Source organism: Camarhynchus parvulus, chromosome 4, assembly GCF_901933205.1.
Source record: "Camarhynchus parvulus chromosome 4, STF_HiC, whole genome shotgun sequence".
In the NCBI taxonomy this organism is placed as follows: domain Eukaryota; kingdom Metazoa; phylum Chordata; class Aves; order Passeriformes; family Thraupidae; genus Camarhynchus; species Camarhynchus parvulus.
In genome coordinates, this window is record NC_044574.1 from 8,609,743 (window position 1) to 8,635,707 (window position 25,965).

General features: G+C 38.5%; 1 protein-coding gene across 2 annotated transcripts in view; it reads left to right on the forward strand.

Moving 5' to 3' along the window:
• NSD2 (nuclear receptor binding SET domain protein 2) overlaps positions 1–25,965 on the forward strand; it is a 73,545-nt gene that overhangs the window by 9,715 nt on the left and 37,865 nt on the right. For both annotated transcript variants that reach the window (XM_030946786.1, XM_030946785.1), the window contains exons 2-5: positions 4,362–4,986; positions 20,082–20,247; positions 24,210–24,376; positions 24,732–25,223. In XM_030946786.1, the coding sequence (XP_030802646.1) occupies positions 4,390–4,986; positions 20,082–20,247; positions 24,210–24,376; positions 24,732–25,223 (1,422 nt within the window). In that variant the 5' untranslated portion in view covers positions 4,362–4,389. The remainder of the gene's footprint in view (positions 1–4,361; positions 4,987–20,081; positions 20,248–24,209; positions 24,377–24,731; positions 25,224–25,965) is intronic.

Here is a 25,965-nt window from a genome sequence, read left to right on the forward strand (position 1 = left end):
CTTTGGCAGAACTGAAAGGAATGGAGTACTCCATTCTTTCTGACACACCAGAAAAGCATCTCTGAAATTACAGCAGATGTGGAAGAAATGGCTAATAAATATCCCATAAATGATAGCGGCTTGGCTAGTGAAGGAGGAATCTGACATGCACACTAACAGTGTTTGACTCATGACTCCTGTCAGATGATGAACTTTCAAGTAATTAATGCATGATTTAAAATGTCTGCAAGATAGTTTGCCTTATATAGAACCTGTTTTTTAGTATGAAGATGTGTACGAAGCCACTTCAAGGATTGTCCAGTTGTCATTGTGTGTTTAAAAATTCTAGAGACCTTCATCTGATAAGAAATCTTCTTTTCCATACTGAAAGCTATTTGTTCACAAGCCAAAATATCATGTTTATTCAGGAGACTCATGGTTATAATGGTTTTTTTCCCCCTTTGTTAGTGAAAATGGTGCTTGTTGAGTCACCAGACATTCAGTATGGGACGATACTGGCTTAAGCTCATTAGCTGCTACTGGCGTGTGATGCTTTTGTCCCCTTCCTTTCCCTGCCCTCCCCCCCACTTTCCTTTTCAATAGATACAGAGTCATCTAGAAAAAGATAAGGGATTGCTTTTGCTCCTGTGTGGTACCATGGTCCAGCATGAGTGCACTTGATTTTAGCTACCAAATCTAATTGTATGCTCAGCTGCTTCAGGACCTTACTCTTACAACTTGAATCAACCAGATCTTGTCTGTGATCTATCTTACTTCATTCCTTAATTTCTTGTCTTCTAGTTCTCCTTGCATTATTCCCAAACTCACAGCAGCACTGCTTGGTTGGTGGTTATTTTCTCCTTGCCCCTTCTTTCCTGCTCTGTCCCCTCCTCTCACAAAGGGCCTAGTTCATTTCCTTCTGTTTTTTATAGTGTTACCATGAAGTTTTGTATAGTAAAGGTGGTGCAAACTGTACCTGGCTACAATTTTGGTCTTCTTCCCTGAAACCCTTTGCTATTCCCATGTGTAGATTTTCTTTCTTTTACCCAGATTCCACAATGTAGCTTATTTTTTGCAAGGAGGACTGAGATGTGTATCACTAATTTCCATCCCACTGGTTGTCCTAGAGATGGTGACTAACCTGCAGATTGCTGTCTACGTGTCTCATCTCCCCATGGGATTATATTTTCTGTTAGGTACTCACATCTGTTATCTTAGCCCATTATTCTGCCTCTTACTTTAAGCCTCTACTCATTTGGTTCCATTAAATCTTTGTACAAACGTGGTCTGTTTCCCATGTTCTATAATCTGTATCTCCTGGTTCTGATATCTTACAGTTTCAAATGACTGCCTTTGTCTTCATTTTCCCATTTACGATTGTTGTGGGTACATTAACTTCCTCCTTTTACCAGTATTACTCCTGGATTTGTTCTCTCTAGGCTCCAGTGATTTGAGGAGCCTTTTTCAGTGCTTTCAGCTGTTTTTAGTGACCTGTATTAGTGAGAGTCATTAACTGAACCTTCACTCACTGAAGTTCTTGAAATCTGTGTATCTTCAGATGGATCGAGCAAATCAAGGTAACTGCTAAAAGTTCAGGGTCTTTTACTTATTGGTCTTTTTGTTTTGGTTTCTGGTTTGTTGTTGTTGTTGTTTTGGGGTTTTTTGTTGGTTGATTGGTTTTGTTTTTGTGATATGGAGTGCATACTGTTAGGTTTACTAGCTAGAAAGAGAATAACTTGATTTTTTTTTTAAGCCATAGCTTTTAATTTGGTTATCTGCGGGTCATTGTTCAGACAAGGCCTTGAGAAGTTTGATCTGGCTTAAGCAAGGGGTCGGAGTAGATGATCTGAGGAAATCCCTTCCAGCCTAAGTTATTCTGTGACTATGGCAATTTTTATGTTTTGACATTCTTAAGATACCCATTGTAATTCATCAGTGTCCTGAGATGGAGTGCACCACTAACGCAGTCTCTCACTGGATTATTTACTGCTTTTTTGGAGGCGTGCCTCAAGCTTAATGGCTCTGTAGCTTCAAGACGTATGTGATGAGAGTAAGATTTATAATTCACCCGCACAGAACAAACTGTGGGTTAGAAGATGCAGCTGGCCCGATGCAGAAACCCATCCATGCCCTGATCAGTTTATGGATCCCTCCTGAAATGCTCCTGGGCCGGGAAGAGCCGCGCCGAGCCCGGCGCCCACTGGAGGGCGCAGCGGCCGCACGGAGCCGCTCCCGGCCCCGCAGGGAATTGGGAACTTGGATGCCCAAATCCCATCTCTGCTTTGCTCCGTTAGGGATCCCTGCGACGGATATACAGATTTAGCAATAGACCGCTGGTTTGGTGGTTTTGTTCTTGGTTTTGGCGGGTTTTCTAAGGAATTTTGCTCTCTGTAACTATGTGATGTGCTTCCCAGCAGGTTTCCCTTTTGCACAGAGATTTATAGAATTTGTCACTAGTTGTTTCTTAAGGGAAACGTGATTTCAGTTGTCTGCTGAATCACACATGAAACACTGTCATGTTATTAATTGGGTTGAGTGTTTGTCTCATGTCCATGTTTTCAAAGAATATACTGTGAAAGGACACGAGTTCTCTTTAGGTTTAGTCATTTATTCTGTTCTGATTGAGTTTTGAGTTTCCTTTTATCTCTGATTCCTCTTAAGAAGAGTTAATATAGTTGGCTGCTTTCTACTCATTTTATCAGAGATTTTATTGGTAATTCAGATTTCATCTGGCTAAAGACAAACTAGAATTTTTTTCTCTTGCAGATTCACTTGGAGTTCAGGCACACTTGCTGTCCTTGCCTTGTTTAATGGCAGATTTTCAGGCTGCTGTTTGTGCCTGGAGGGAGAAGGGTTTTCATCTCTCAAATGAGTCTATATAGCTTGTGTGTAAAGACACACTTTTATCTTGTAGATATTTTAGAGCAGCATGTTAGGGAGATGGGACCACTTGCTAAGGAGTGATGGAGTTAATGGTTTTAAAATTTTTTTTCTACATCTTTGTAAATGAAAAGGTTTCATGTTCGTCAGCTGCTTTGAATTCAAGCTTGTCATCTTAAGAAGCTTTGGCAGGCTGCAGCAGTGCTCAGTTATGAACATGTTTACATTGCTACTCCTGATGTAGAGCTATCAAAAATGCAAGTTGGAGGACTATGCCAGTTGTAAGCATTATAATTGTGTGCATTAATAAACAAGGTGAGACTCAGAAGTGATTTCTCCCATAGCAACTGACAATTCAGTAGTTATTCATCATGGTTTTTGCTGCACTTTTTTGGAAGCATGGGAGACTAGATTTGATGAAATTTTGATTCGATGTGACAGTTCTTGGACTTAATCATATATGAAATTGGTTACCTTGAGCATGGATATGATGATTATTGTGCTGAGCTTTCATAATATTTATGGTGGTGTATTTTTCTATATCGTGTATATACTGGACCCAGTAATATGAAGAATCTATGCAGGTGAATTTTAAAAATTGAAACCATCATCTTGCCTGGTTTAGGAGCAAGAGTCATTCTGCCAGATTGGTTTGTTTGCTACAGTGGTGTAATGTTGACATAGGCAGGGTTAGCTGTTAGAGCCCTCGGAGAACCTGTTTAAGGCAGAAGATAGTGCAGTTTTAGCTTGTTGCATGTTTGCAAATTACTATATGAAAAGTGAGTGTTAGATGATATTGTTGCCATGAAAAATCTGAAATTCCAGGAGTTGCTTTGATCATTTGAATTTTGTCCAGTACCATCACTGGCCTGAGGGATTAGCTGTTTTCCAGTGGGCTGGTGTTCCTGGCCCAGAAGGCTCACTCTTTATTCATTCTTACAGCCAGAATGCTTTGAGAAATGTCTGGAGACTGAGCTGTGGTGTTTCTGCAGGGGGTGTGTTTTGATGGATGTTTGAAGTTTGGAGAGTGAGGAAGGGAAGCTTGTGATTCTGCTGTCCATAGTGTAGGTGCTACAGGAACACAGCTGTGGGGTTTCACAACCTTTGGAGATAAACTCATCTGGTTTATGTTGTTAGTAATGATATTATCTTAGGTCTAACCTCTTACTTGTTTTATATAGTGCAGTACCTTTGTGTAGTTATAAGCAACACTCATGCTGTAGATGGTTAACAAATGGTTAAAATGAAAGCTGTGATTTTGCTTTCCACTTTCGATTTAATAAAATTGATGATTCATAGATCTGTTTTTCTTGGAATTCTTTTGTAATGCATATTAACAGATACTGAGGCATTTTGCCTCTGAAGATTGTAAACAAAGCTTTTTTTAGTAAAACTAATGAAGTATGTTGAGTTTTATATTAGTGCTGATGTCTGTCTGAATACTTAAAAGCTTTTGACATTTCTTGTTTAAAATATTTTTTGTCTTTTTGTCTTTAATATAGCAGTGTAAGACTGGAAACATTGGGCTGAATGGACTTTAGCATCAAAAGAAGTTCTCAACTGTTAACTCAAAAAATTAACTGCATCAAAATGAAGCAGGTACCAGAAATCCTTGGAAATACCAATGGGAAACCTCAGAATTGTGAAGTGAATCGTGAATGTTCTGTCTACTTGGGCAAAGCACAACTTTCTGCCACCTTACAGGAAGGTGTCATGCAAAAATATAATGGCCATGAGACTCTTCCATTTATTCCAGCTGATAAATTGAAAGATCTGACCTCTCGGGTGTTTAATGGCGAGTCCGGGGCCCAGGATGCCAAGCTGCGCTTTGAACCTCAGGAAATAAAGGGAGTTGGAACACCCCCCAACACTACTCCTATCAAGAATGGCTCTCCAGAAATAAAGCTGAAAATCACTAAAACCTACATGAATGGGAAGCCTCTTTTCGAGTCCTCCATTTGTGGAGACAATGGTGCAGATGTGTCTCAGTCAGAGGAAAATGAACAAAAGCCAGCAAACAAGGAGAGGAGAAGCAGAAAAAGAAGCATAAAATATGACTCCTTACTTGAGCAGGGTCTTGTTGAAACAGCATTAGTATCAAAGACTTCAAGCACCACTGAAAAGAAGGTAGTACTTTTTTTTTAATGTTTTCTGTGTTTTGTGAGGTTTGTTAATCATACAGGAGTTTCAGTGTTGTATGCTCATCATCAGGCATTTAATAGGTGCCTCACAAAACGGGGGGAGTAATTTTCTATGCCTCACTTTGTCTCAAAAAAAGAACAGATGCACTCTAGTTCTGGTACCTGTTTCTTCCCCAGGATAGGAATGCCCCATAAATTCAGTTTCCATATCAGTAAAGTAAGTCTCCAGAGCAAATCAGGGCATGTGGAAGTATGTGATGTATGAAACAGAAACTTCCACTGGACACGTAGCCAAGACCTAGTCAGGATGTGCACCTGAGCAAGGAAACTGAGGACGTAGAGATGGTCTTGAACTCCTGGAGAATGAGGTATTCTGGCTTCCTAATAAGCAGATGTTTCAGAAAAAAACCCTACCTTTTCTCCGTTTCTGGTTCTGAATTAAAACAAAAATGTACTCAGCCGTCAGCTGGCTGATCAGCCAGCCTCTTTGCCATCAGATTTTGCTAATTGGAATGTAGTCCCTATGCCTATTTGTGATTTGAAAAGAGCTGGTTTGCTTGCTATAACCTAGTGACTTATTTTAATTGAAAACATCTAGATCTTGTATTTGGTGTCATTAATTTTGTGGTCAAGCTCTTTGGTTTTTTACTTCTTTTAAACATTGGCAGTAATGTTTAGACTTTTTTAATTTGCCTTACCAGATTGTAAATAAGAATTTTGCTGGGAACCCTTTTCCCCCTTTACTTAGCTTTTATTGCCAGGCTCCATTTAAAGGAATGTGGTTTGCAATAACTTTATCTCAGAGGAAAAACCCTACATAGCAGGGATACTTCTATGTATATTAAGTTTCTCAGTGAATAATTCAGAATGGTGTTGTATAACAATGGTGAATGTTAATGAATGCTTTGGATTGTTGAAAGGTCCTGGTTTTGCACACCTTAAACACAGAACGTATGTTACGGTGTTCTGTCAGCTCCAGTTAATCATGGAATCGTGGGCTGAAAAATACCTCTTAAGAGCATCCAGTCCTGTCATTAACACAGCCCTGTTGATTGTTACTTTCTTCCAAGGTCACACAAACAGAAAAGAAACAGAGTTGCTGTATTGCTGATTTTATTTGCAGTTCTTTTCAATAAAACTAAATAATAAATGAGAACTGTGTAAATGTGTTTCTAGGTATCAGAAATATTTATCGTTTGTTTATGGTTTGAATGCGTAATTTATCCTAAAATTATCAATACTCATGTTTTCAGGAATGTTGTTCAAGAGTTTGTTTTCCTTAATTTAGTTAAGGAGAATGTTTTAACACTAACTGGTTCAGACTTTTCTGAATCATTACTCAGAGGTAAAAGGTATGGGCAGAGTCGATATTTTGAGTAATTCTTTGTCCAGCTCATTGTTAATAAGGATAAATTGGTCTAGGAGGTGGCATGTTTAATAGCATTGACAACTGAAGCATATTTGTGTGGGTTTGTTAGTTTGGTTTTTTTCAGAAGGAGGAGGTGATATTTAATATGTCCACCTATGCAGTTTGTTCTGAAGCCCTTTACATTGGTTGTCCATTGAGAGTGGCCTTTAATTTTTCCTCATGCACAGTTCATATAAAATGAAAAGAAAGATTTGTCTGGCTTCTTTGAGTTATCTTTTGGGCAGAAATGATCAGGAGAAAACCACATCAAGACTGCTTCCCAGAGTGGTTGGGGCTCAGTGGCTGCTGAGTGATAGGGTTATTTGCTCCTGTGCCAAACCCCTGAGCTACCGAGCTACCCAATCGAGGCAACCACCTGCTCCATCTCAGCCCTTGCAATATGGCAACCCTGCTCTTTTCAGAGAGTTTGAAACACAGGGTCACACTTCTGGCTTCTTTTTTTTCCTAGCATAGTGCGCTTTAAAGCACAAAGGTCAAAAGGAGAAGCATTTAAAGGTTGCAAGATGTTATTTTATGATATAACTCCTTGATTGTAAAAAACCTATTCTTCCTGTCACAGGGAGGATTTGCAACTGTGCAGGTTTAAAATAAGGAAAAACAAATATGAGGGAACACGTGAAGGAGACGTTTCAAATGTTTGTCCACGTGTACTTGTCAGGCTTGTGACATACATGTGTTTTCTGTGATGATAACTGTAATGTCTTATTATCAGTGTTCTTTGGTTTCAGGCTGCAGCCTGAAACTCCATGGCCAGCATCCAAAGCCTTAATGTTAGTGCATCATACTGTGGTTTTATGTAGCCGATTGTGGCTGCAAAGTGGAAATTGGGTAAATATCCTTAGAGTAAAAGCTGATTAATTTTGCACTCAGGTACCTGTTTATTGTAGGTTACAAGTTAATGCAGAACCTGTTTGTCTGGTTTTATTTTTCATCTGGTTTCTCTCTCAATTTCTTGTTGTCCAGCCTCTTACTCTTTTGATTTAACAAAAATCACCCTGTTTCAAATGCTGCCTTTTGTGTAGGGTAATTATATCTCTGTCTGATGGACGCAGCAGATTACTATTGCACTGAGGTGAGAGGCATATCATGTAACCAATGTTCCAGTGCTCTGCTGTTGGGTTCTTGTTGTTTGGGCATTTTTGTTAAGAGAAATGAAGGCTATTAAAACATTGTCTGTGAGTTAGTTTTCAGCTGGGAATAAATGTGGTCTGCCCAGCTCTGTTGTGAGTTAGATTTCTGTTGATAACCACCAGCTTTTCCAGGCCTCTGAGAAACAGCTGTACTGCTTTCATTTTCCCAGGGTAAAGGAGATGAAGTGGGACAACCTGTGCCTCTTTCCTCCTCCCCTCCCTCTTTTCACTCTTCTTCTCTCCACCTGAGGAGTTTACTTTAAAATTCAGGCCTCTCATGATAAGGCTTGGTTTCTTCAAAGCCAAGGCATTGCACCCCTGGATGTTCTGTTATGGGTGGTGGGTATCACCTTAGAGGTTTGAATCAATGCCAGAATCGTGGGCTCCTGGAGCTGCTCATGTGCCAGGGTGCCCTGGGACTGGGATTTATCCTGGCTGCTTTCCAAGTCGCTGTTTGCCAGTGATGAATGAGATTTTTTTACTCATTGCTTGTGTTAGAAGTGAAGCAGTCCTGTTTGGAGGAGAACAGCAGAGGTTTATTTCATATATTAATATGAAGTAATCCCAGTATGATCCCTAGAGCAATGCAGAGTTTCTGTACAGGAAACAGAGAGTACATCCATGTGCAGCTCTCGTGCTGGGGGTCCCTGGGTAGGTCTGTGCTCTCTGACCGTGGGAGCAGCCCAGTCTCTGATCCTGGCACATCTGAGCTCGTTCTGCAGAAGCTGGGATGGGTTTACAAGTGGCAGTTTGCCCTTTTGGCTGGCCTTCCTGGCCTGGCTTCCCAGCACGGGTGCAGTAGCTCACAAAAGCAGCAGCACTACGTCCAGAACAAACCTGGAAGTCCACATCTGCTCTACTTTCTAGTTTAAGGTTTCCAGCTGTGTAATGCATGTACATGATCCAAAAACTATACCTTCCACATAGCTTCCTATCCACTTTTCTTGCAGTTCTCTTCTAGTATTATACCAGAAACTTGGCAGGTTTTTACTCTCTCTCTCTGCAGGATATGGCCTTTAATGACCTTGCAGTAGCTACATGGGGGGCAATTGCAAATTGCTGGAGGAATTCCACTAGTCCTTGTCATATGTTTATGTTGCCATTTCACCTTCACAGAGAAAAACTTTCTGGCTAGCTCCATTATATCCATTATCTACATACTGGCAAAGATGTAAAAACCCAGTAAGGGTAGAACTGAAACAGTCTGAGAATGATCTTCTAATAGTGCCTGTGGTAACTAAATGCAGGAAGATGGGGACCACTGAAGGTGAGGATATTTCTCTGATGTTTGCATCTAATCAGGTAGAGGCCAGCACAAAGCAACAAGTTCCTTTTGTAATATTGGAGAATGGAGTTTATTGAATGTTTTATTATCCCATTGCAGATGGTACAGACGGACCCCAAGATTGCTCATTTTGTCTTAATTTCAAAAAGAAAAACGGGAAGAACTTGATTGTTTCTTATCATCAGTTGTTAGGAATTCCTGGTAAAGTACAGTTACTGTACTTGTGACAAAATGTGCAGCTAAGCTGCCACAGGAGTCAGGATCTGTAGTTGTAGGATAAAATGAACTCAATTATGTTTTCCTTTTTAATAGACTGTCTTGAGGTATCACATCCTGTCTTCAGGCAAGTGATTACACAGACTGTCTGGCTGATGTCACCAAGATCCCAAAGGAGGAGTAATCCTAAAAATCTCTTCAGAAACAAGAGAAATAACTTCTTACCCTTTTTGAAAGAGTTTCTGAAATACTGTTTTGCATTAGCCCATAGTAAAGGATTAAATTTAGCTGAGCCTTGAGAACTTGTTAGTGCTAAGCAGCTCATGATGTGCAGCAGTAATTGTTACTTCAGTACTTAAATTGTTTTTTCTTTATGCCTCATTGGGAAAGTATCTTAAAGAACCACTTGTTCTTTAAGAAGCCCTGAAAAGCATACAGCATTGTACTGGTTTGAGGGGAGATTAGAAGCTGTGAGTATTCTTAGAGTGGCTACAAAATTAATTGCAGAAAACCTGAGTATTTGTTCAGGCTTTCCATAGCAGACTTCCTGTTCTTGTATGTAAAAGTGGCTGATTTAAGTGCACTTTTTACGTAAAACTGTTGTCCCAAGAAGTGTTCCCTAAATACATTTTTGTCCTCTTTCTTCATAAACACATTGGTGGGAGAATCCAAATGGAGTATGAAGTAATATCTTGAAGTGTTGACAAAAATACTATCTAAGAATAGCACTACCAAGTTGGATCAAGGAGCCATTTAATTCAGCACCTCTGCTCGGGGTAGGGTTCAGTGGAGGAGGCATAATGGGGAATACAGATACTGCAAATCATGGAGTGATGCTCCTTTTGGATATACTCAGCCTCCAGCAGTTTGTGACTCAGAGCTTTCTGGAGCTGGTGACTTTGTAGTTAATAGCTGTAGATGGATGAATTCATGGAAGGAGACCTCAGGTTCTTTTTGAGCCAGTTTGAGCTTTTTGCATCCAGTACATGAAGTCACAGGGCAATAAAGCAGCTCTTTCACCTTTTCAATTTGCTATCTACTTGTTTTGCTAGATTCTGCCATAATAATAGAAATAGGGATCCTGGACTTCTGTTACTGGTCATTGTGTAGATTTCTCACAAACCTGCTCTATTTTGAATTTCAGCTTGTCCAGTACTGGTGTGTCATTCCACATATTTTACAAGCAATTCCAGAATGCTACTTTGTGTTATCCTGTTTCTGCACTGTGCTGCCCTTTGGGTTCTGCTGTCTTGTGTTTTATTTTAGAATAAAGAACCAGAACAATAGAGGACATTCAAAATATAAATGTCTTGTGAATGCATGCAGTGGCCTGTTAATGATTTTCTATATTGTTCTCAATTTCATTATTTTTCATTATAAATAATACTTAGCATATGATTGATTCCTGACTGCTTCTGAACACTGGGCCAGGTTTCTGTAGAAAAGAGCTGACCAGATGTAGCTGAGTCAATTCAAAGAATGTCAGCATATCTTGCATTTTTTCATATTTATCATTGATTTTTGCATTCCAGAGCTTTTTCTTTTTTATTTTGGTCTTTTGGGCATTATGGTGGACATGACAGATGAAGTAAAGCGGTGAGTAAGCCATCTTTGGAAGAACTAGCTTCCCTTTACATGTCAGCAGCAGATGGTGTTGAGAGATTAATGACAGTTTCTGGTTTTATAAGCTGACCAGATTTATTGTCAGTTGTTGCACAGGTAATGTCATGATTTAAGTGATTTAAAATCTCAGCTTTTCCTTTTCCTCCTCCTGTATTGACCACTGTAGGTTGGTTTGGCAAGGAATTTGCTGCTTGTTTAACTGTTTGGGTTTCTTTTAGCCTTTCTGTTGCTCTGCTCAGTGTTCTGCTTAAACAAAATAATGCATGTCTAAGTCTCACATGTAGCAAGGAGTTGGATCTGCAGTTCAGGGTTGTGTTACTTGGATGGATTTACAGGCAGATATTTGGGAAACATTAGTGATCTGTACCAGATGTAATTTCTGGCCCTTATAGCTCCCTTCTGTCAAGAAAGAAAGATATTTTGTAGTAACCCTTAGGCAAAGTAGCAAAAGCAAAATATTTTGATCTGTCTTGGAGCAGTGGGTTCAACCTCCTTTACAAGTTTCCTTGTTTTAGAGTGGATTTTATGTAGGGCAGATGAACTTTAAGTTCTCCAAAAGAGGTCTTTGTCCACAGACACTAATTTTATGTTTGTCTATTACCATCTTTCATCATCTTACAGTTACAAATAAAGGGATCCAACTGGGCTAACTTATATTTTTGCTTTTTGTGAATAACAAAAGTTCCCACAGGAGTGGCACTCCCATGCATCATAAAATACTAGTAGCTAAAACTGTATGTTGTCAATAATCAGAAATTAATTCCCTTCTCAGAAGGACTGTTTTTAAAAATTGCTATTTTGAAAGCTGACTGGAAGAGGGAAAACTGCATCTTGCCTTTATCCTTGTTAAACAAGCCCTTCTCTGCTTCCTTGTGAGGAAGGGAATTTGTGACCTCATAGCAGCAACTAATGCTAAAAAGCTTGATTTTGTTTATTTTTTCTGTTTTGTTCGTTTGGTAAATAAATGTCAACTTGAGTGTATGTTGTGGATGCTTGTGATGAAGTGAAACAATTTGGGATCTCAGTTCTGGTGGAATTGACAGCACTTTGGTTATGTGCATCGTGATTTTGCACTGCAAAGATTGCCCTAATTTAATATTCATGGGGGATTGGGGTTTCCCAGAATTTCTGTACATTTTTATTGCTGGAAACAAGGGATGTTTCAGAAATAAGCTTCAGCATTGCCAAGTTAAGGTAATGTTTGTCTGTTTAGGATTTTCTTGGTTGTCTTTCCCCACCTGTCTTAGACTTACTAACCACTGACTTGGCATTTCATCTGTAGAAGAGGAGGCCCTGCTAGGTGAATGTAACAGGAGAACCTGTGAAAGTTCTTGTGCCTGCTTTTAGGTGTGGGAATTCATTTTAAAGGTCTGATCTCTAAAGCAAAGTAGTACTTGCACTATGTCAAAATATTAGTTAACTAACAGAGCCCTTTTATGCCACATAATTATTTGTTCTGTTTAAGCTTAGTCAGCTGCTTTCAGAAGTGTTCTTTTATTAAAAAAAGAAAGGTAGAGCTAAGTCTCTGTCTTCGCCAGAAAAGTGTCCTGTAAATGTAGTGGCCTTTTGGCAGTGCTGTCTGGACTTGGGTTTTTCAGTTTTCTGACAATATTAGGATTCAGAACATGTAGCCATGCTGTCCTGGATGTCTGTGAGCTGCCAGGAGGAGGATACCTGTTCAGAAAGTGTCTTGGGAAAACTCTCTAGGGGCGTCAAACTCTGAAGAGTGCTAAAGATAAGGTCCTCTTATAGATTCTGATCTTGAAGAATGTGAAACTTGGTACATGCAGATAACAAGCTACATATGGATATGGCATTCTGAAAATCTGTAGGTATGCTGAGATGATTTAGCTTTCACTCTGTTATCCTGTGTGAAGTTCATATGGAAATTGTTCAGAAATAATCATTTCTCATGCCAAAGTTCCTCATGGCTCTACAGTTATGTTTTTACAGATTTCTGTAGCATCTTGTATCCACACTGTCTTTTATACCCAGATACCACATCAAAAGTTTAAACCTTTGAGGGTGGATGAAGGTTAGATACACAGGATATAGGCAGAAATCTTTTTCTAATACTCATTATAAAAGGTGGGCATATTCATTGTGATCAAACATTATCTAGTTTAAATTTCTGAAACGTGGAACCTTTCATTAATAAGCCAGTAACTTAAAATTTAGGAGGTCATCTAAATGAAAATGCAGAAATTCAGTAAAACAGCTGAAAGAAACTAATCTCCATATTTTTAAGAAAGACTGAGAATTGGGAAGTGCTCCAGATCTCACGTTTTACTGAATCTGTGAGTGATTGAGTCTGTTTCTCTTCAGCTCTTTACTCTGAAAGAAGAGTTGTGTTCTAATTACTAAAATATCATGTTAAGTTTATGTCTGAAATACTTGCTTATATAGTGTTTGGGTAAAGGAAGACTGATTTGAGTAGACAGATTTGCTTTTAAATGGAATTTTCTCATGTGCTAGAGACTTGCTAATGAGGGAACCAAAGCCAGAAAAAAAAATTGAAATGGAACCAGGAGTTTACTGCTTGATTTGAAAGACAAATTTGAACTTCTGCCTTGTTTTAAAATCCACAACCTACATTCTGAAAAAAACCATACATCCCTGTCTAAACTTCAGTGAATTTTATTGTCTTTTGTTTGCTTTCCCTCCTGGAGAGAAGGGTCCTGCATGGTGACACTCAGCCTGCTGTTCACTATCTGCTTTAGATGAGTTTGTGGGAAGAAATGGGAGAAACAAACCCATTGTGATAAAACTTCATATGTGGTTCAAACAGCCTCAGCCAGCACAGAAGAGTTTTCAGATCTGCAGTGATTTTCTTCAGCATTTTTTGACATTATTTTATAGCTTTACCATCTAAGCATGGTGAGGGAAAAAAAATAATCTGGGTTGTGGCAGGAAGATAAGAATATACTGTCGTCTGCAAACATAGTTTTTTGCACTGTCAGATTTGACCCCCTTTTAGTGATAGAAGAAATTAAGTAAGTGGTTAGTAATGGAAGAAAGTGATAGATAACTTGATGAAATACATTTAATGTAATTGCTCTCAAAATTAAATTTAGAAGATTTTAGTTAAATGTCTAGTTTGCTATAAAATCATTACAAATCTAAAAACTTAACAAGCCAGTTCAGAATAGAGTTTGTTTGCTTTTCTGTTCTGAGGTAGACATTTCATGTCCTCTTCCCCCTCAGCAGTCTTTACCTCACTGTGTATTTTATGAGGTTGTTGCAGATTTAATTGTGCAGATATGGATGCAATGGCCTTTTGGGAACTGCAGTCTTTTGAATGCTCTGTTGTAGTGTCCTCTTCTGTTTTCTGAAGATAAAACATAAAACTTTGCCAGTTCATTGCTTCTTTCTTTGTTTCTTCATCCTTCTCCATTTTGTAGTAATAATTCCACATTTTTCCTTAATCTTGTGAAGTTCTGGTTTACTCTTTACTCTTCTGCCTGAAACATTCTCTCTTAGGCAGTGGTTTGCAAGTATGTAATTGTGCAGCATTCTTCCATTACGTAGTGAACAGAATATAACAAGTGAAAAAAACTAGTTTTATTCTTAATATATTCAGTCACTTGTCATATATCTGAATATACTCCCCTACACCCTAGAATGTGGGAGATACTTGAATAAACATATTCAAGTATCTGAGAGGCCCTTTGGGGATAAACAGATTCACTATAATGTGTGCGTTATAATCTTAAAAATTTAAAACCACTTAGGCAGTTAGGGTTGTGAAGATACTCTATTTTTATAGGCAGAATCGCATAGAATGAACTCTGGCCATTTCTTAACAAACTTAAGTTGCCACATTTTTTTGTTTGAAGCAATAGTACATACAGAGGAGTTTGCACTGCTTTTGATCAGCTGTAGTTGTAGTTTTGGGGTTTGAAGTGATTTGATTTAATGAGCTTTTTGTCCCCAGTCACAAAGTGAGAGCAGCCATTTCTCTGTGGGATGACAGGGTGTCACTCTTGGGGACAGTTCCTGCATCCCTGGGTGCCTTGGGCTGAAGACTGAATGTGGATTTGTCTTTTGGCATATGAAATTCCTGAATTTTTCACAAAATAAGAGCTTTTCTAAGAACATAATTGTTACAGTGGTTTTTTTGAGGAAGGAAGGCACAGGATTGTTGCCCTGTTACTTTGGTTTGTTTTTTTTAGGTTATAATGTCCTTAGTCATTGAGGAATTCAAGCAGTAAAATATTACAAAAATAATATTTTCTGTTCTGTTGCTCTCTTCTTCTCCAGATGCACCAACCACCTCTCCTGAACCTCTGAAAGGAATGAAGTTTTTCCTGCTACCATTTCCTTAGTTCTCTATCTGTGCTGATAGACAAGGAAGACAAAACAAAACATTTTCACTTTTATTTTCATTACACGGGATCATGAGAGACAGTAGGAGTTTTAGCTGACAAAGCACAGCACAAGTAGATAGCAGGAAGAGAAAAATAATGTGTGTTTGGTCAGCAACCAGTCTTAGCTTTTTCCATAGTAAATCTTATCTTTTTCCATAGGAAAGAAATAGGTATGACTAAGTTTGTGTGTTCTAATTTAATACAAAATACATTTTAATTGTATACATTCTGTTTAGGGGCCTTGATTATTTTGGTTTAGTTTCTTTGTAATGTGAGGAGCTTTGTTTTTATCCTGGCCTGCAGCTGGACCTCCAGCAGTCTGTGTTTGTAGCAGGGCCCTCTGCTATAGTGAAAGTGGAAGTTCTTTGGTGCAGAGTGAAACCGAATGGAAAATGAAAACAGAAATACCAGATAGCTGCAGCTTAAGCTGTTCAATATGTACTTCCTAGTTACATTACACAGAAAAGAGCATTTACTGTCTTCACTTGTCTTAATGGTTGATACTTTTTTTTGTCCAGTATTAAATTCTTATGGTGTTGTGGAGACTTGAGAACTTAACCAGTTCTCAGCATTGTTCTTTGTATAATCCCTTTGTGACAATTAGCAGAGGAATTTTTAAAAATTATTTCTATAGCTTTTCAAGTTTATATAGTGAAGCAGTAGTTCTTTGATGCTCAAGGTAATTTGCAATAATTTTGAAGGGCTATAATTCCTTGCATATGTGTGTACATGAGCATATACACACAAAATAGCTGAAATACACCCAAAACACCACTGTGTACTTTTAAAAAGGATAAAGTAATCTCAATCTGACACCACCTAATGAGCCTTCTAGGTGGTTTTTTTAAAAACTACCTTTCTCCCTTGTTTACTAAACACTCATCATGGTGTTTTCATAGCAGAGTCTACAAACAAACCTAAAGCTCTCAATGCAGTAAAGATGCTGTCCTTAAATGAGTTTGGTTCTGGTCATTTAAAGATACTTTTAAGCTTTGAAATGACCTGTTATTCATGATGTGTTCTTGTCTCATCATATTCAGGCAGACTAGAACTAAATGGAAGTTGTTTGGATTTTTTTTTGAGCAAAGGTAGCCAAAGTTAATTAAATGCTAGTGTTTTCTGTGGCCAAGCCACTTCTTTGGGCTGGTAGAATGCTGACAGCAGTGTTGTGAATTCTTGTCAATCTGCCTGTCACTCATTGTCTGTGAAAGTGCTGAGGGAATGACAAACAAATCTGTCATATGTTAAGGAAAGAGGAGAGGCATGGTAAATTTTTGTTTTATTTTTCAGTCCTTCTCAGCCTATTGCAGCTGCTGGCCCAGATGAGTTTTTGAGGATGCTGCTTCTCCTCTAGTCATAATTTCTCAAAGGAAAACTCAGTTGCTGTAAAGGAATTACTCAATTTTCACACTCCACGTCCTCCTGGACAAAATAAACTTGAAATCCATCTAGTTGCCTTTCCAAGCAATTGTTTCATTACTCCAGAAAGTCAGGAATTTCTGTGCTTGCCATCCTGAGTAGTGCAAAGCCTGTGGAATGGTTTGTGTATCCGGTGTTAGGATTAGTCTGTGTGGGAGTCATCACCTCCACCTCAGCACTGCCCACCTTTGTAAATTCTCTGCAGTCTCTTGGTTGAAAGGGGATCAAAATCCTCAAATTCCTTAAAGTAGAAAAGTACTCTGATCCCAAGCTGTCTCCTTCTGATGTTTAGTGTAACTGGTTTAAAGTTTGGGGCTAGGATGACTGAGGTGGGAGTTCCTCAGGCTGCAGAGCTTGGCTGTAATTAAGGATGGAAAGCTGAAGGAAGTTCTGCAATTAAATGGTTTTAATTCTGGCAAAACTGCAGTTAAAGGTAATGGGATGGGGCATATGCAGGGCACTCCAGACTTACTTAGCAATGATAGAACCAGAGAGTGTTCTGTGCTCCTCTGCAGCACAGGGAGGCTGCTGACATTAATGGGTAGATCTAATTACAAGTGAGAACAATTTCAAAAAAAAGAAGTCATGAAAAAGACACAAAGGAGCCAAAATTTGAGAGAAAGCTATTTTAAAATAGTTTGATTTTGTGTGATCTTCCTTTCTTTACAGGTGTGTTCTAAACCAGGAGTTTCCCATCTTAATTTGTTTGCTTAAATATAATCACAGGAAGAATTGGTCAGGCCTGGCAGGAGATGTTCCCTGCATTTTTCTTCCCTGCCCTCACACAGCCCACAGGACTGTGCTTCTACTCCTGCCTCTCCATCTTCATGGGTGCACTCATGCCCTGTGCTGTCTGACCACATGTTGTTCTGAGTCCAGACTTCCCTAACAATTTCTGTTTCCTTTGGGAGGAAAAAGAAACTGCAAGCTGAATTACTTTTCTTCTATACTACTTTGTAACTTGACAGTGATCTCCTACTCTTTAAAAATGCAGAGAATACAAGTGTCTTATAAAGGAGCTTCAGTCCTCAAGTGTATGAGGAGAGATACCATGGGGGGATTGGGTGGCAAATTTGTTTAGAAATTATTTCTTTCCCCCCTTGTATTAATAATTAAAATAACCCTACCTGGATACTAAAGTAAAATCTACACATGTGACTGCATTTGGTTTGCAAAAATGTTTCTGAGAGGGAGTACTGAATAAACTGTTGGTGTCCTACAGCTGCATGTCCAAAGTGCACGCCAGGAATTGCACCTCATTGTTTACTGTTGGGATACCTATGGAATACATCAGAGCAATTCCCAGAATGAGAAAATCAAACTAAACCAGAATGGTGTGGGAAAGTAAGATGGAAGTGAGCAAGTGGTGTTTTTTCTATACACTTCTTAAAAATCTCATATGACAGTTCCATGGATATCGAATGCTATGCTGGATTTTGCTGTTGCTTTTAAAGTATGAATGTTTTATCAGTAGAAAAAACCATAAGTACATCAGGCCCACCACAGATAAACCTTGCAGGTTTTGTCAGAGCATGTAATTTTCAAGTTTTTTATCATGATCCAGTATAGTGAAAGAATTCTGGGCATTTCTAAAATTTTGTGAAGTCCTTGTAGACACATTGAAATGTGATATTCTCCCCTGTACTGCCACCCCTTTTATATTATGCTGCAGTTAGAAGCATTGCTAGAGCCTTTTCATTATTCCAGCCAGCTCCCTCTCAGACTAGTCATAAATCTTTGTAGCTTAGTTGCACTTTCTGAAGAATACAGGGAGTCATAAATTAAAAATGAGTTTCAGACTCCTGAGTAACTTTCACATTTCTGAAAAGTTGATTCATTGAAAAAAAATTCCATCCTACCTCTTCAGCTGAAATGCTGAAGTTGATTTGTTGTGTTAGGATTAATGTTTTTCCAGACCTGCCCCTGACATATGGGCTTCTTAATTTTTGGCTTTTAAGCATAACTTTTCACATCATGTTTAACTGCTAGAAAGAGCATTTGATTTTTCACATCTGCTTGGAATCTTTTAGGTCTGCTGAGAGTGCTGGACTTGAGGCAAGCTCACAGGATGGGTTTTCTGACAGTCTTAGAGAATCCTCAGAGAGCCAAAAACCTTGAGACACGGGAATGTAGCTCTAGCTGGAGTCACATGAACCAAGTCTGAACTCACCAGAAAAGCTGAATCACTGGATGAGTAATTGTCCTGAGCAATCAGAGGACATGGCTGCATGTATGTTTACCAGGCAGAGTTTTAAAAGCTTTGAGAAATGGATTTCTGAGTACGTTGAGTTTTAGGGGTTTTGACTGGTTGTACCTCTCTTATGTTTGCAAATAAATCTCTATGCAGTTGCAGCCCATCAGAGATTTTAGTTGTTTGTGTTTGGAGTATAATGTGTAATTATTTATGGGAGTATTTGCTGGATTTGAAAATATGTACAAGATAAAGTGACCTACTCTGATTTACCATAATGCTCCAAGTACTTGTTTATAAATTCTAGATTTCTGCTCTCTTAACTGTCTTCGTTCTTTCCTCTTACCTCTTCTAATTAATTTTAACTGCCTTCTGAATGATGAGCTGGTATTATACAAGATGAATGATAAATGTTGCATACAAATTTACTACTAGAAAATTTAAAAGGAGATTCAAAATACATGATTTTATAAAATATGTGATAGGTGTGTAATGAGATACCTTCTGTGCTTTTTTACAGAGTTAGTGCTTACCTAGATAAAGGTGCACTCTATAGCCAATAGAACAGATGAAACCAGAGAGACAAAATGCAGCTAATTCTGTGAAATGGTTTTATTTGGTGAATAGATGTCTGTGTTGCTGAACTTTGTTATGATGTAGTAAAAATGTGTCTGTCATAGTGGGACATGAAACACCCTTAGCTAAATCTATCCCTTGAAGTGGAAATAGTTATGTAATTGTTTCCCAATAGCTAAAATAGCTTTACAGCATCAATGGAGCACTCACAAACTTTTACTGCTAGAACTGGAACAGAAAAAATCTCACAAAAGTATGTGGGGAATGGTTCATGTTACAAGTTCTCAGTATGTGAAAAAACTGCTGAAAGACGGAGGGCTTGGGGTTTTAAAACTGGTTATTTCTGTAGTTTCTATTCAGACATAAAGACAATATTTCAGTCTGTTTTAGTCTGGGGGTTTTGTTTGGTTTTGTTTTTTTGAGTTTTTTAATCTAATAGTACATTTGTGTGTGTAGCACTTAACTTGATTAATAATATTCAATACAGAGAGAGGTTGACTTTTCCACATCCAGTGCTCAGGTAATGTATTTGAAATCAAATTAAGCCTTCCTGATGGTCTCTCAGAAGTTATTTGAAAAGATAAAGGTAAACCACAGCTTACTTGCCAATATTTCTAATTAAAAACAAAACTATAACTGGAATGTGGATTTTTTTTCCTATGTTAGAGAACAAAAGCTATGACTTAAAGTTTAAGGTTTTCATTACACATGAAATGCAATTATTGTTTACTAGCAAACATGACAGCACTTTTTATGAACTATTTCTTATTTTTCTCCTTCTATTACCACTGATGCATATCTGAAAAAATGACGATCAGTTTGGCTTTTCTCTTTTTCTTTTTAAGGCTCCTGCTAAGAGAGATCAAACTCAAAGTACCATCAAAGAGGAAAAAGTCCATCTGTTGAAGTATAATATAGGAGATCTAGTGTGGTCCAAAGTGTCTGGTTTCCCATGGTGGCCGTGTATGGTTTCTGCTGATCCTGTTCTCCATGCCTACACTAAACTAAAAGGTATGTAATTCAGATTTCTTCAGGTAAACAAAATGATTGCTTTGGAAAAATTCTGTTCATCATCTATGCAGTTGATCAGCAGCTTATTGTCAGCAGAAATGTTAAAATCATGTAAATACTATTCTTGAGTATATGGCAGTCTGTCTTTTAAGTCAAATGTTCTCTGGTACCAAAGGTACCAAAATTGTGAGCTGTCAAACTGTGTGGAGTCTTCTTAAAAAAAGGAAAAAACCCCAAACCTAAGAGTGTTTTCATTGTTTCTGTTAACAATGCTTGTTAAATTGATACAGGCTAAAAATTTTATTAAAGCTGATGGGAATTAAATATTCCTGATGATTGTGATTTACTAAAAGCAATCCATAATTCAGGCAGCCAGATTTTCTCTGATTCCTAGAGTCAGTACCGATATCTACATACAATATTAGTTGATTTTAAATGCTGGAACGACCAAGTGTTAATGAAATTTTAGGTATGAGTCTGTACAATTTCTTAATCTCATTTGCACCTTTGTTCTCTGTTCTGATACTCGAAACTTTTGAGGCTTTAGTAGCAATAAATATTTAGACTGCATATTAAGAAAGAGTTGGAAGGGCTGAAAGCAGTGAAGTATTGGGGTGGATTGCCCAGAGAAATGGTCTGATCTCATTCATAGGAGGTTTTTAAGAAAATATTGAATTAATATCTCTAGGATTGTAGCTAGATTCAAAATTGGCAGTAAACTAAATGGCTTCTGGAGAACCTTTTCGAGCATTCATAATACAGTTGTTGGAATGGTTTAACTGACTCCTCAGACAATTTTTCCTTGTAGCAGTCTTTCAGAGTTTGGATCAGGTAGTCCCTGTCATTTTTAGTCTTCGGATTATTAGGTCTATTGTGACATAAAGAGATGGGTTTTGAGTGTAGTAGAGCTGTGTATGTGTTCCTAACAATTGCTCTGTTCCCTGAAAGGATCAAGGTTTATGTTCATTATCAGAACATAAACATTATCAGAAGCTATAGAAACAGACCCAGGAAAAACCAGTACCAAATGTGTGAATGCAGCCTGTGGAGCACAGAAAGAAGGGCCCATGTACTTTGTAATGTTAATTTCCCTCTCTTTGAAGTAATGGGAATCGTGGTCATTTCTCATATTTGCTCTGGAGTTGGTTTGGGCCTGCCTTTCCCTTGAGGTTAGTCAGGGTCTGAGCAGCCATCCTGACTACCAAATGCATTCTGATGTGTGTATTTCTATCAGTAGATATTTCCAGTCTTACCTTCCACTTACTCTTTATTATTTAGGCACTATCAAAAGTTTCTTCTTGCAAAAAGAAAAGGTCTTTTATCAGGGAGCTGTAGAAATACTGAGCTACGTCTCTGTATTTCTCATTTCTAGGCTTAGGATCAAGTGTTTATAAGCAGTCTGAATTTCTGGATGTTGCCACTTGATTTGATCATATTAGCTGATTAGGCTTAATAAAAATTAATAACTTTCAACTTGTGGGAAGTACATTTTTGTGTAAGAAAGTCTGTGCTGAGTCTGGCTAAAGCTCCATCTCACTGAATATCCTGTCTCTGGCTGTGGTCAACCACAGATGCTCAGATACAGAGAAGCACCAGGGAAGTGGTGGGTTCCCAGAACACTCTCCCAAACTGCCAACAATTAGTTGCTTCAGGATTCTGTGGGCTAAAAATTAAGTTTCCCTATGTAACGGTTAATGAATATCAGAAAATCAAGGCAACCCCGACAATGGGGAGAAATGATGCATCTGACTCCATTGATATCAGAAGGCTAATTAATTACTTTATTATACTATACTATTCTATACTATACTGCACTACATCTAAACTGAAACTACACAAAGCACTCAACCCAACAAAACTGCCCAGAATCTCGTGACTGTCAGCCCACAGTCCTGACACACACCTGGATTCAATTGGTCAATGAATCAAAACACTCACACCAGAATCCATTTACCAATTCCCTTCAGGTAAACAATGCATTCCACTTGTTCCAAAACACAGGAGCAGTTAATGAGATAAGAATTGTTTTTCTTTCTCTGAGGTTCAGAGAATGTGAATCCCAGAAAATCCTTGGGAAGTTGTGCCTTGCTTTTCTCTGTGAAGAGAAATGCAGCCACAAATGAATGTCATTGTTTTATCCAGGAGCATTGGTACAAATTCAACTCTCAGAGGATACCTGAAGATTCACCACTAGGTTTGTGACTCCAGTGGCAGGCACTATTACTTAATCTCCTTAATTAGGCAATTACAGCTGTGCAGCATTACAGTGCAAAAGGAGCACAGTGCCTGCCTGCTTGGCAAATGGGCTCTTGGAAAATCTTTACAGGAGGTTGGAAACCTGGGCTGTGCCATGTCTGTATGCAGCCAGGGCATCCTGGTAAAATAGATGGATTAAGCCGTAAGAGCTCTGTAGTCACTACTTAAACATTTTCTTGATGAGCACAAAGTAATTGCTGTGCAAGACAATTATTCCTGACTACACAACAATGGAACAATATATGTTAGATTACTGATTGGATGTACGATGGTTACAATCCCAAGACTTTCCCTCTGCCCTTCCTCTAGATTCTCATATCTGACCTCAGATGAGTCGTTATAATTCTTGTAATACTCATAGATGTTTTTATATATAGTGAAAGTTTGTAATTGTTACAAAACCTTACATGTATATATTAAAATTTTTGCCCATACCATTATTACCCTTCCAGATGCCATATTTTGCAAGATTAATCCCCTATTTCAATAATCGCCATTATTGGCTGAATCACCATGAAAAGAAGGTTCTTTCTGACTCTAGAAACCACAAAAATAGAGTATGAAGCAATCAACTAGATCTATTTGGTGACTAAGCCTGAAGATATGCTGTGTATGAATAATGGAATTCCTAATGGAATCTAGACGTAGTTTGAAGTCACCTGTAACAGAACTGTGGCTGTTTGTACCTAGTGGATGTCCATCCTTCCCTGAGTTTGTCTGCTGTCCAGTCTGTGTGTTGGACAAACTGGTGTGGTGACACTGGAGGAACCACAGGTACTGTAGGGAGCATATTTGATTTAGCAGGATTGAATTTGCGAACACAGAAGTGCAGCTTAAAACCTTTTCTATTTTTAAACAAGACCATAATTTGAACACTTAGCAAACCTACAAGTTCTAATGAACAAGGTGTTAGAGGACATCTTAAGTGTGATCTCTTACTTCTGCCTTTTAGAAATTCATTGTTAACTGTGAACCCTTTGATGAGTTTTGAAAGTGGTTTCTTCCCCCTTCTCTGTAGAATAGCTGAGACCTTTGGAAGGGAAAGGTTGTATGCCTGTATCATGCCACAGTGAGACAATATTCCTCTTGTTTTTCTAGGGGATAAAAGGGAATATTTTTAGTTTTAAAAGAAAAAAATGTTTCTTATTTAGATGTCAAAATTGTATTCTTATCCCTCCACTCTCCCTTCCACCAGCCAAATCCGTTATTGATTTCCTTGATTCCTGAAAAGTCTTGATTAATATGAAGTTTTGATTGCAAGGGTTATAATCAGATGAAGTTAAAGAATATTGAAAGATACAGTGTAGGAGACTCAGAGAGGAGGCTGAGTGCACAAGCTCTCCAAGCTGTGGAACTTTCTCAGTGTTCATTGATAATTGAATGCTAAATTCATTTTCAGAAACACCCAGACCTACATGTGAAGTTAATATACATGGAAAACTGACAGGTGATTGTAACCTCAAGTTAATTTAGCCAAGCATGTTCTTGCTGGAAATTAAAATTTCCAGCTCATATTATTGAGCTTTTGGGTCAGACTTCCTACATTATCTTTCAGAGACTTTAAGGCTGATTTAAGTGTGTTTTTGAAAGGTTATCCAGTTTTATTGTGCTTTTGTTATGGCAACTGTAGCAGCTTACAGACTTCAAGTCTGCGGGGGCTTACCAGAGTCTGTATCTTAAATACATGTGGTTTTTTTAATTTTCAGGACAGAAGAAGAGTTTTCGTCAATATCACGTTCAGTTTTTTGGAGATGCCCCAGAGCGAGCCTGGATATTTGAGAAGAGCCTGGTGCCCTTCAAAGAAAAAGACCAGTTTGAACAATTATGCCAAGAGAGTGCAAGACAAGCCCTCACTAAAGCAGAGAAAATAAAGGTAAGAGGTTACCAAATCAGGCAAGATTTGGAGCTTTTTATTTTAGCATTACAGAGATGTACGGATATAAATAGGTGTTATAAAAAGCTTAAAGACAGCTTGTTTTACAGGAGTCTTTAATTTATAGATGCAAAGGATGGGGTGATTTACCACTGTTTGTTACTCAGTAAACATCAGTACGCTTCTGCTTTGTCATGGATTCATTTGTGGTATCAGTAGTATTAGATACAGCTCCATTTGAACTCTGAATTACAGACCTGCATGACAGCTGGTCTCTTGGGGTTGTTTGATGTTAATGTCAGCATTTTGCAGTCACAGGTGGGCAGATTGCTCACAGGGCTGTCTCCTGTTGCAGATGCTGAAGCCGGTGTCGGGGAAGCTGCGGCCGCAGTGGGAGATGGGTGTGCAGCAGGCCAGCGAAGCTGTGGCAATGACAGTGGAGGAGCGCAAGGCCAAGTACACCTTCATCTATGTCAGGGACAGACCCCACCTCAACCCTCGAGTGGCAAAGGAGGTTGGCATTGCTGTGGAACCCTTGGAGGAGATGGATGAGTCGTCCTACTCACATGAAGAAACCACTCCAAATCTGAAATCAATGAAGGAGTCTGGCATTCCTAGCAAGAGGAGGAGAAGGACATCAAAACTCTCTGCTGCTGATGATATGCAAGAGAGCAGTCAGTTGGAGGATAAGAATACTACTCCTCAAAAGTCATCTGAACAGGCAGAATCCAAAAGAGGGATAGGCTCCCCTCTCAATAGAAAGAAAACTCCAGCATCTACTCCTCGAAGCAGAAAGGGCGATGCAATGTCTCAGTTTTTGGTCTTTTGTCAGAAGTACAGAGATGAGGTTAGTCTCTTTTAGCTGTTATTATTGTTGATTGCCTCTTCTCATTTCTGTACTTGAAGAAACTACTTTAGTAAACAAAGATTAGTTATTACTGCACAATCCATAATACTCTGGGTTTCACAAGTTATGCCTGCATCAAATCTTATTCTAGACAGAAATAGAGAAAGAAGGGAATGTAAGTGAGCAATATAAACAAGATGGTGATAACTGCCTTTGTATCTCAAGTAAAAGTTGTGTTAGTATCTTCCCACATAAGCCAGTAGTCCTTTGTATCAGCCATATTTTTTCTTTAATGTATGTACAATATAATACATATCCATACATATATGCTCAGGCAAATATAACAAAGATTATGCTGTTCATGGCAATCTGCTTGTATATTGCCATGTAGCTTTTACATTCTTTCTGAGGACATGTCTCAGTTGATTCTGTGTGTTCCCTTATCTTTGAACACCTCAAAACTTAATTTACTTATCCAGAGTATTTTTTGCTGAGTTTCAAAAGAAGCTGCTTACCAAAGCTTGTAAAAATCACTGTCAGTGTGTGCAGTCTTCTGGGACAGAAACTGGATCCTCTTGAGGCACTTACACTCCAGTACAAGGTGGAATAAATAATACCTTATTATCAACTTTTTTTAGGAAGACTTAAAAGTGTAAAAGCACTACTACTGGTGTAGCTCATTACTTTAAAATCAGGACTTATAATTTTTTCCTTACAACCTTTTGCTCCATTTACAGTGCTG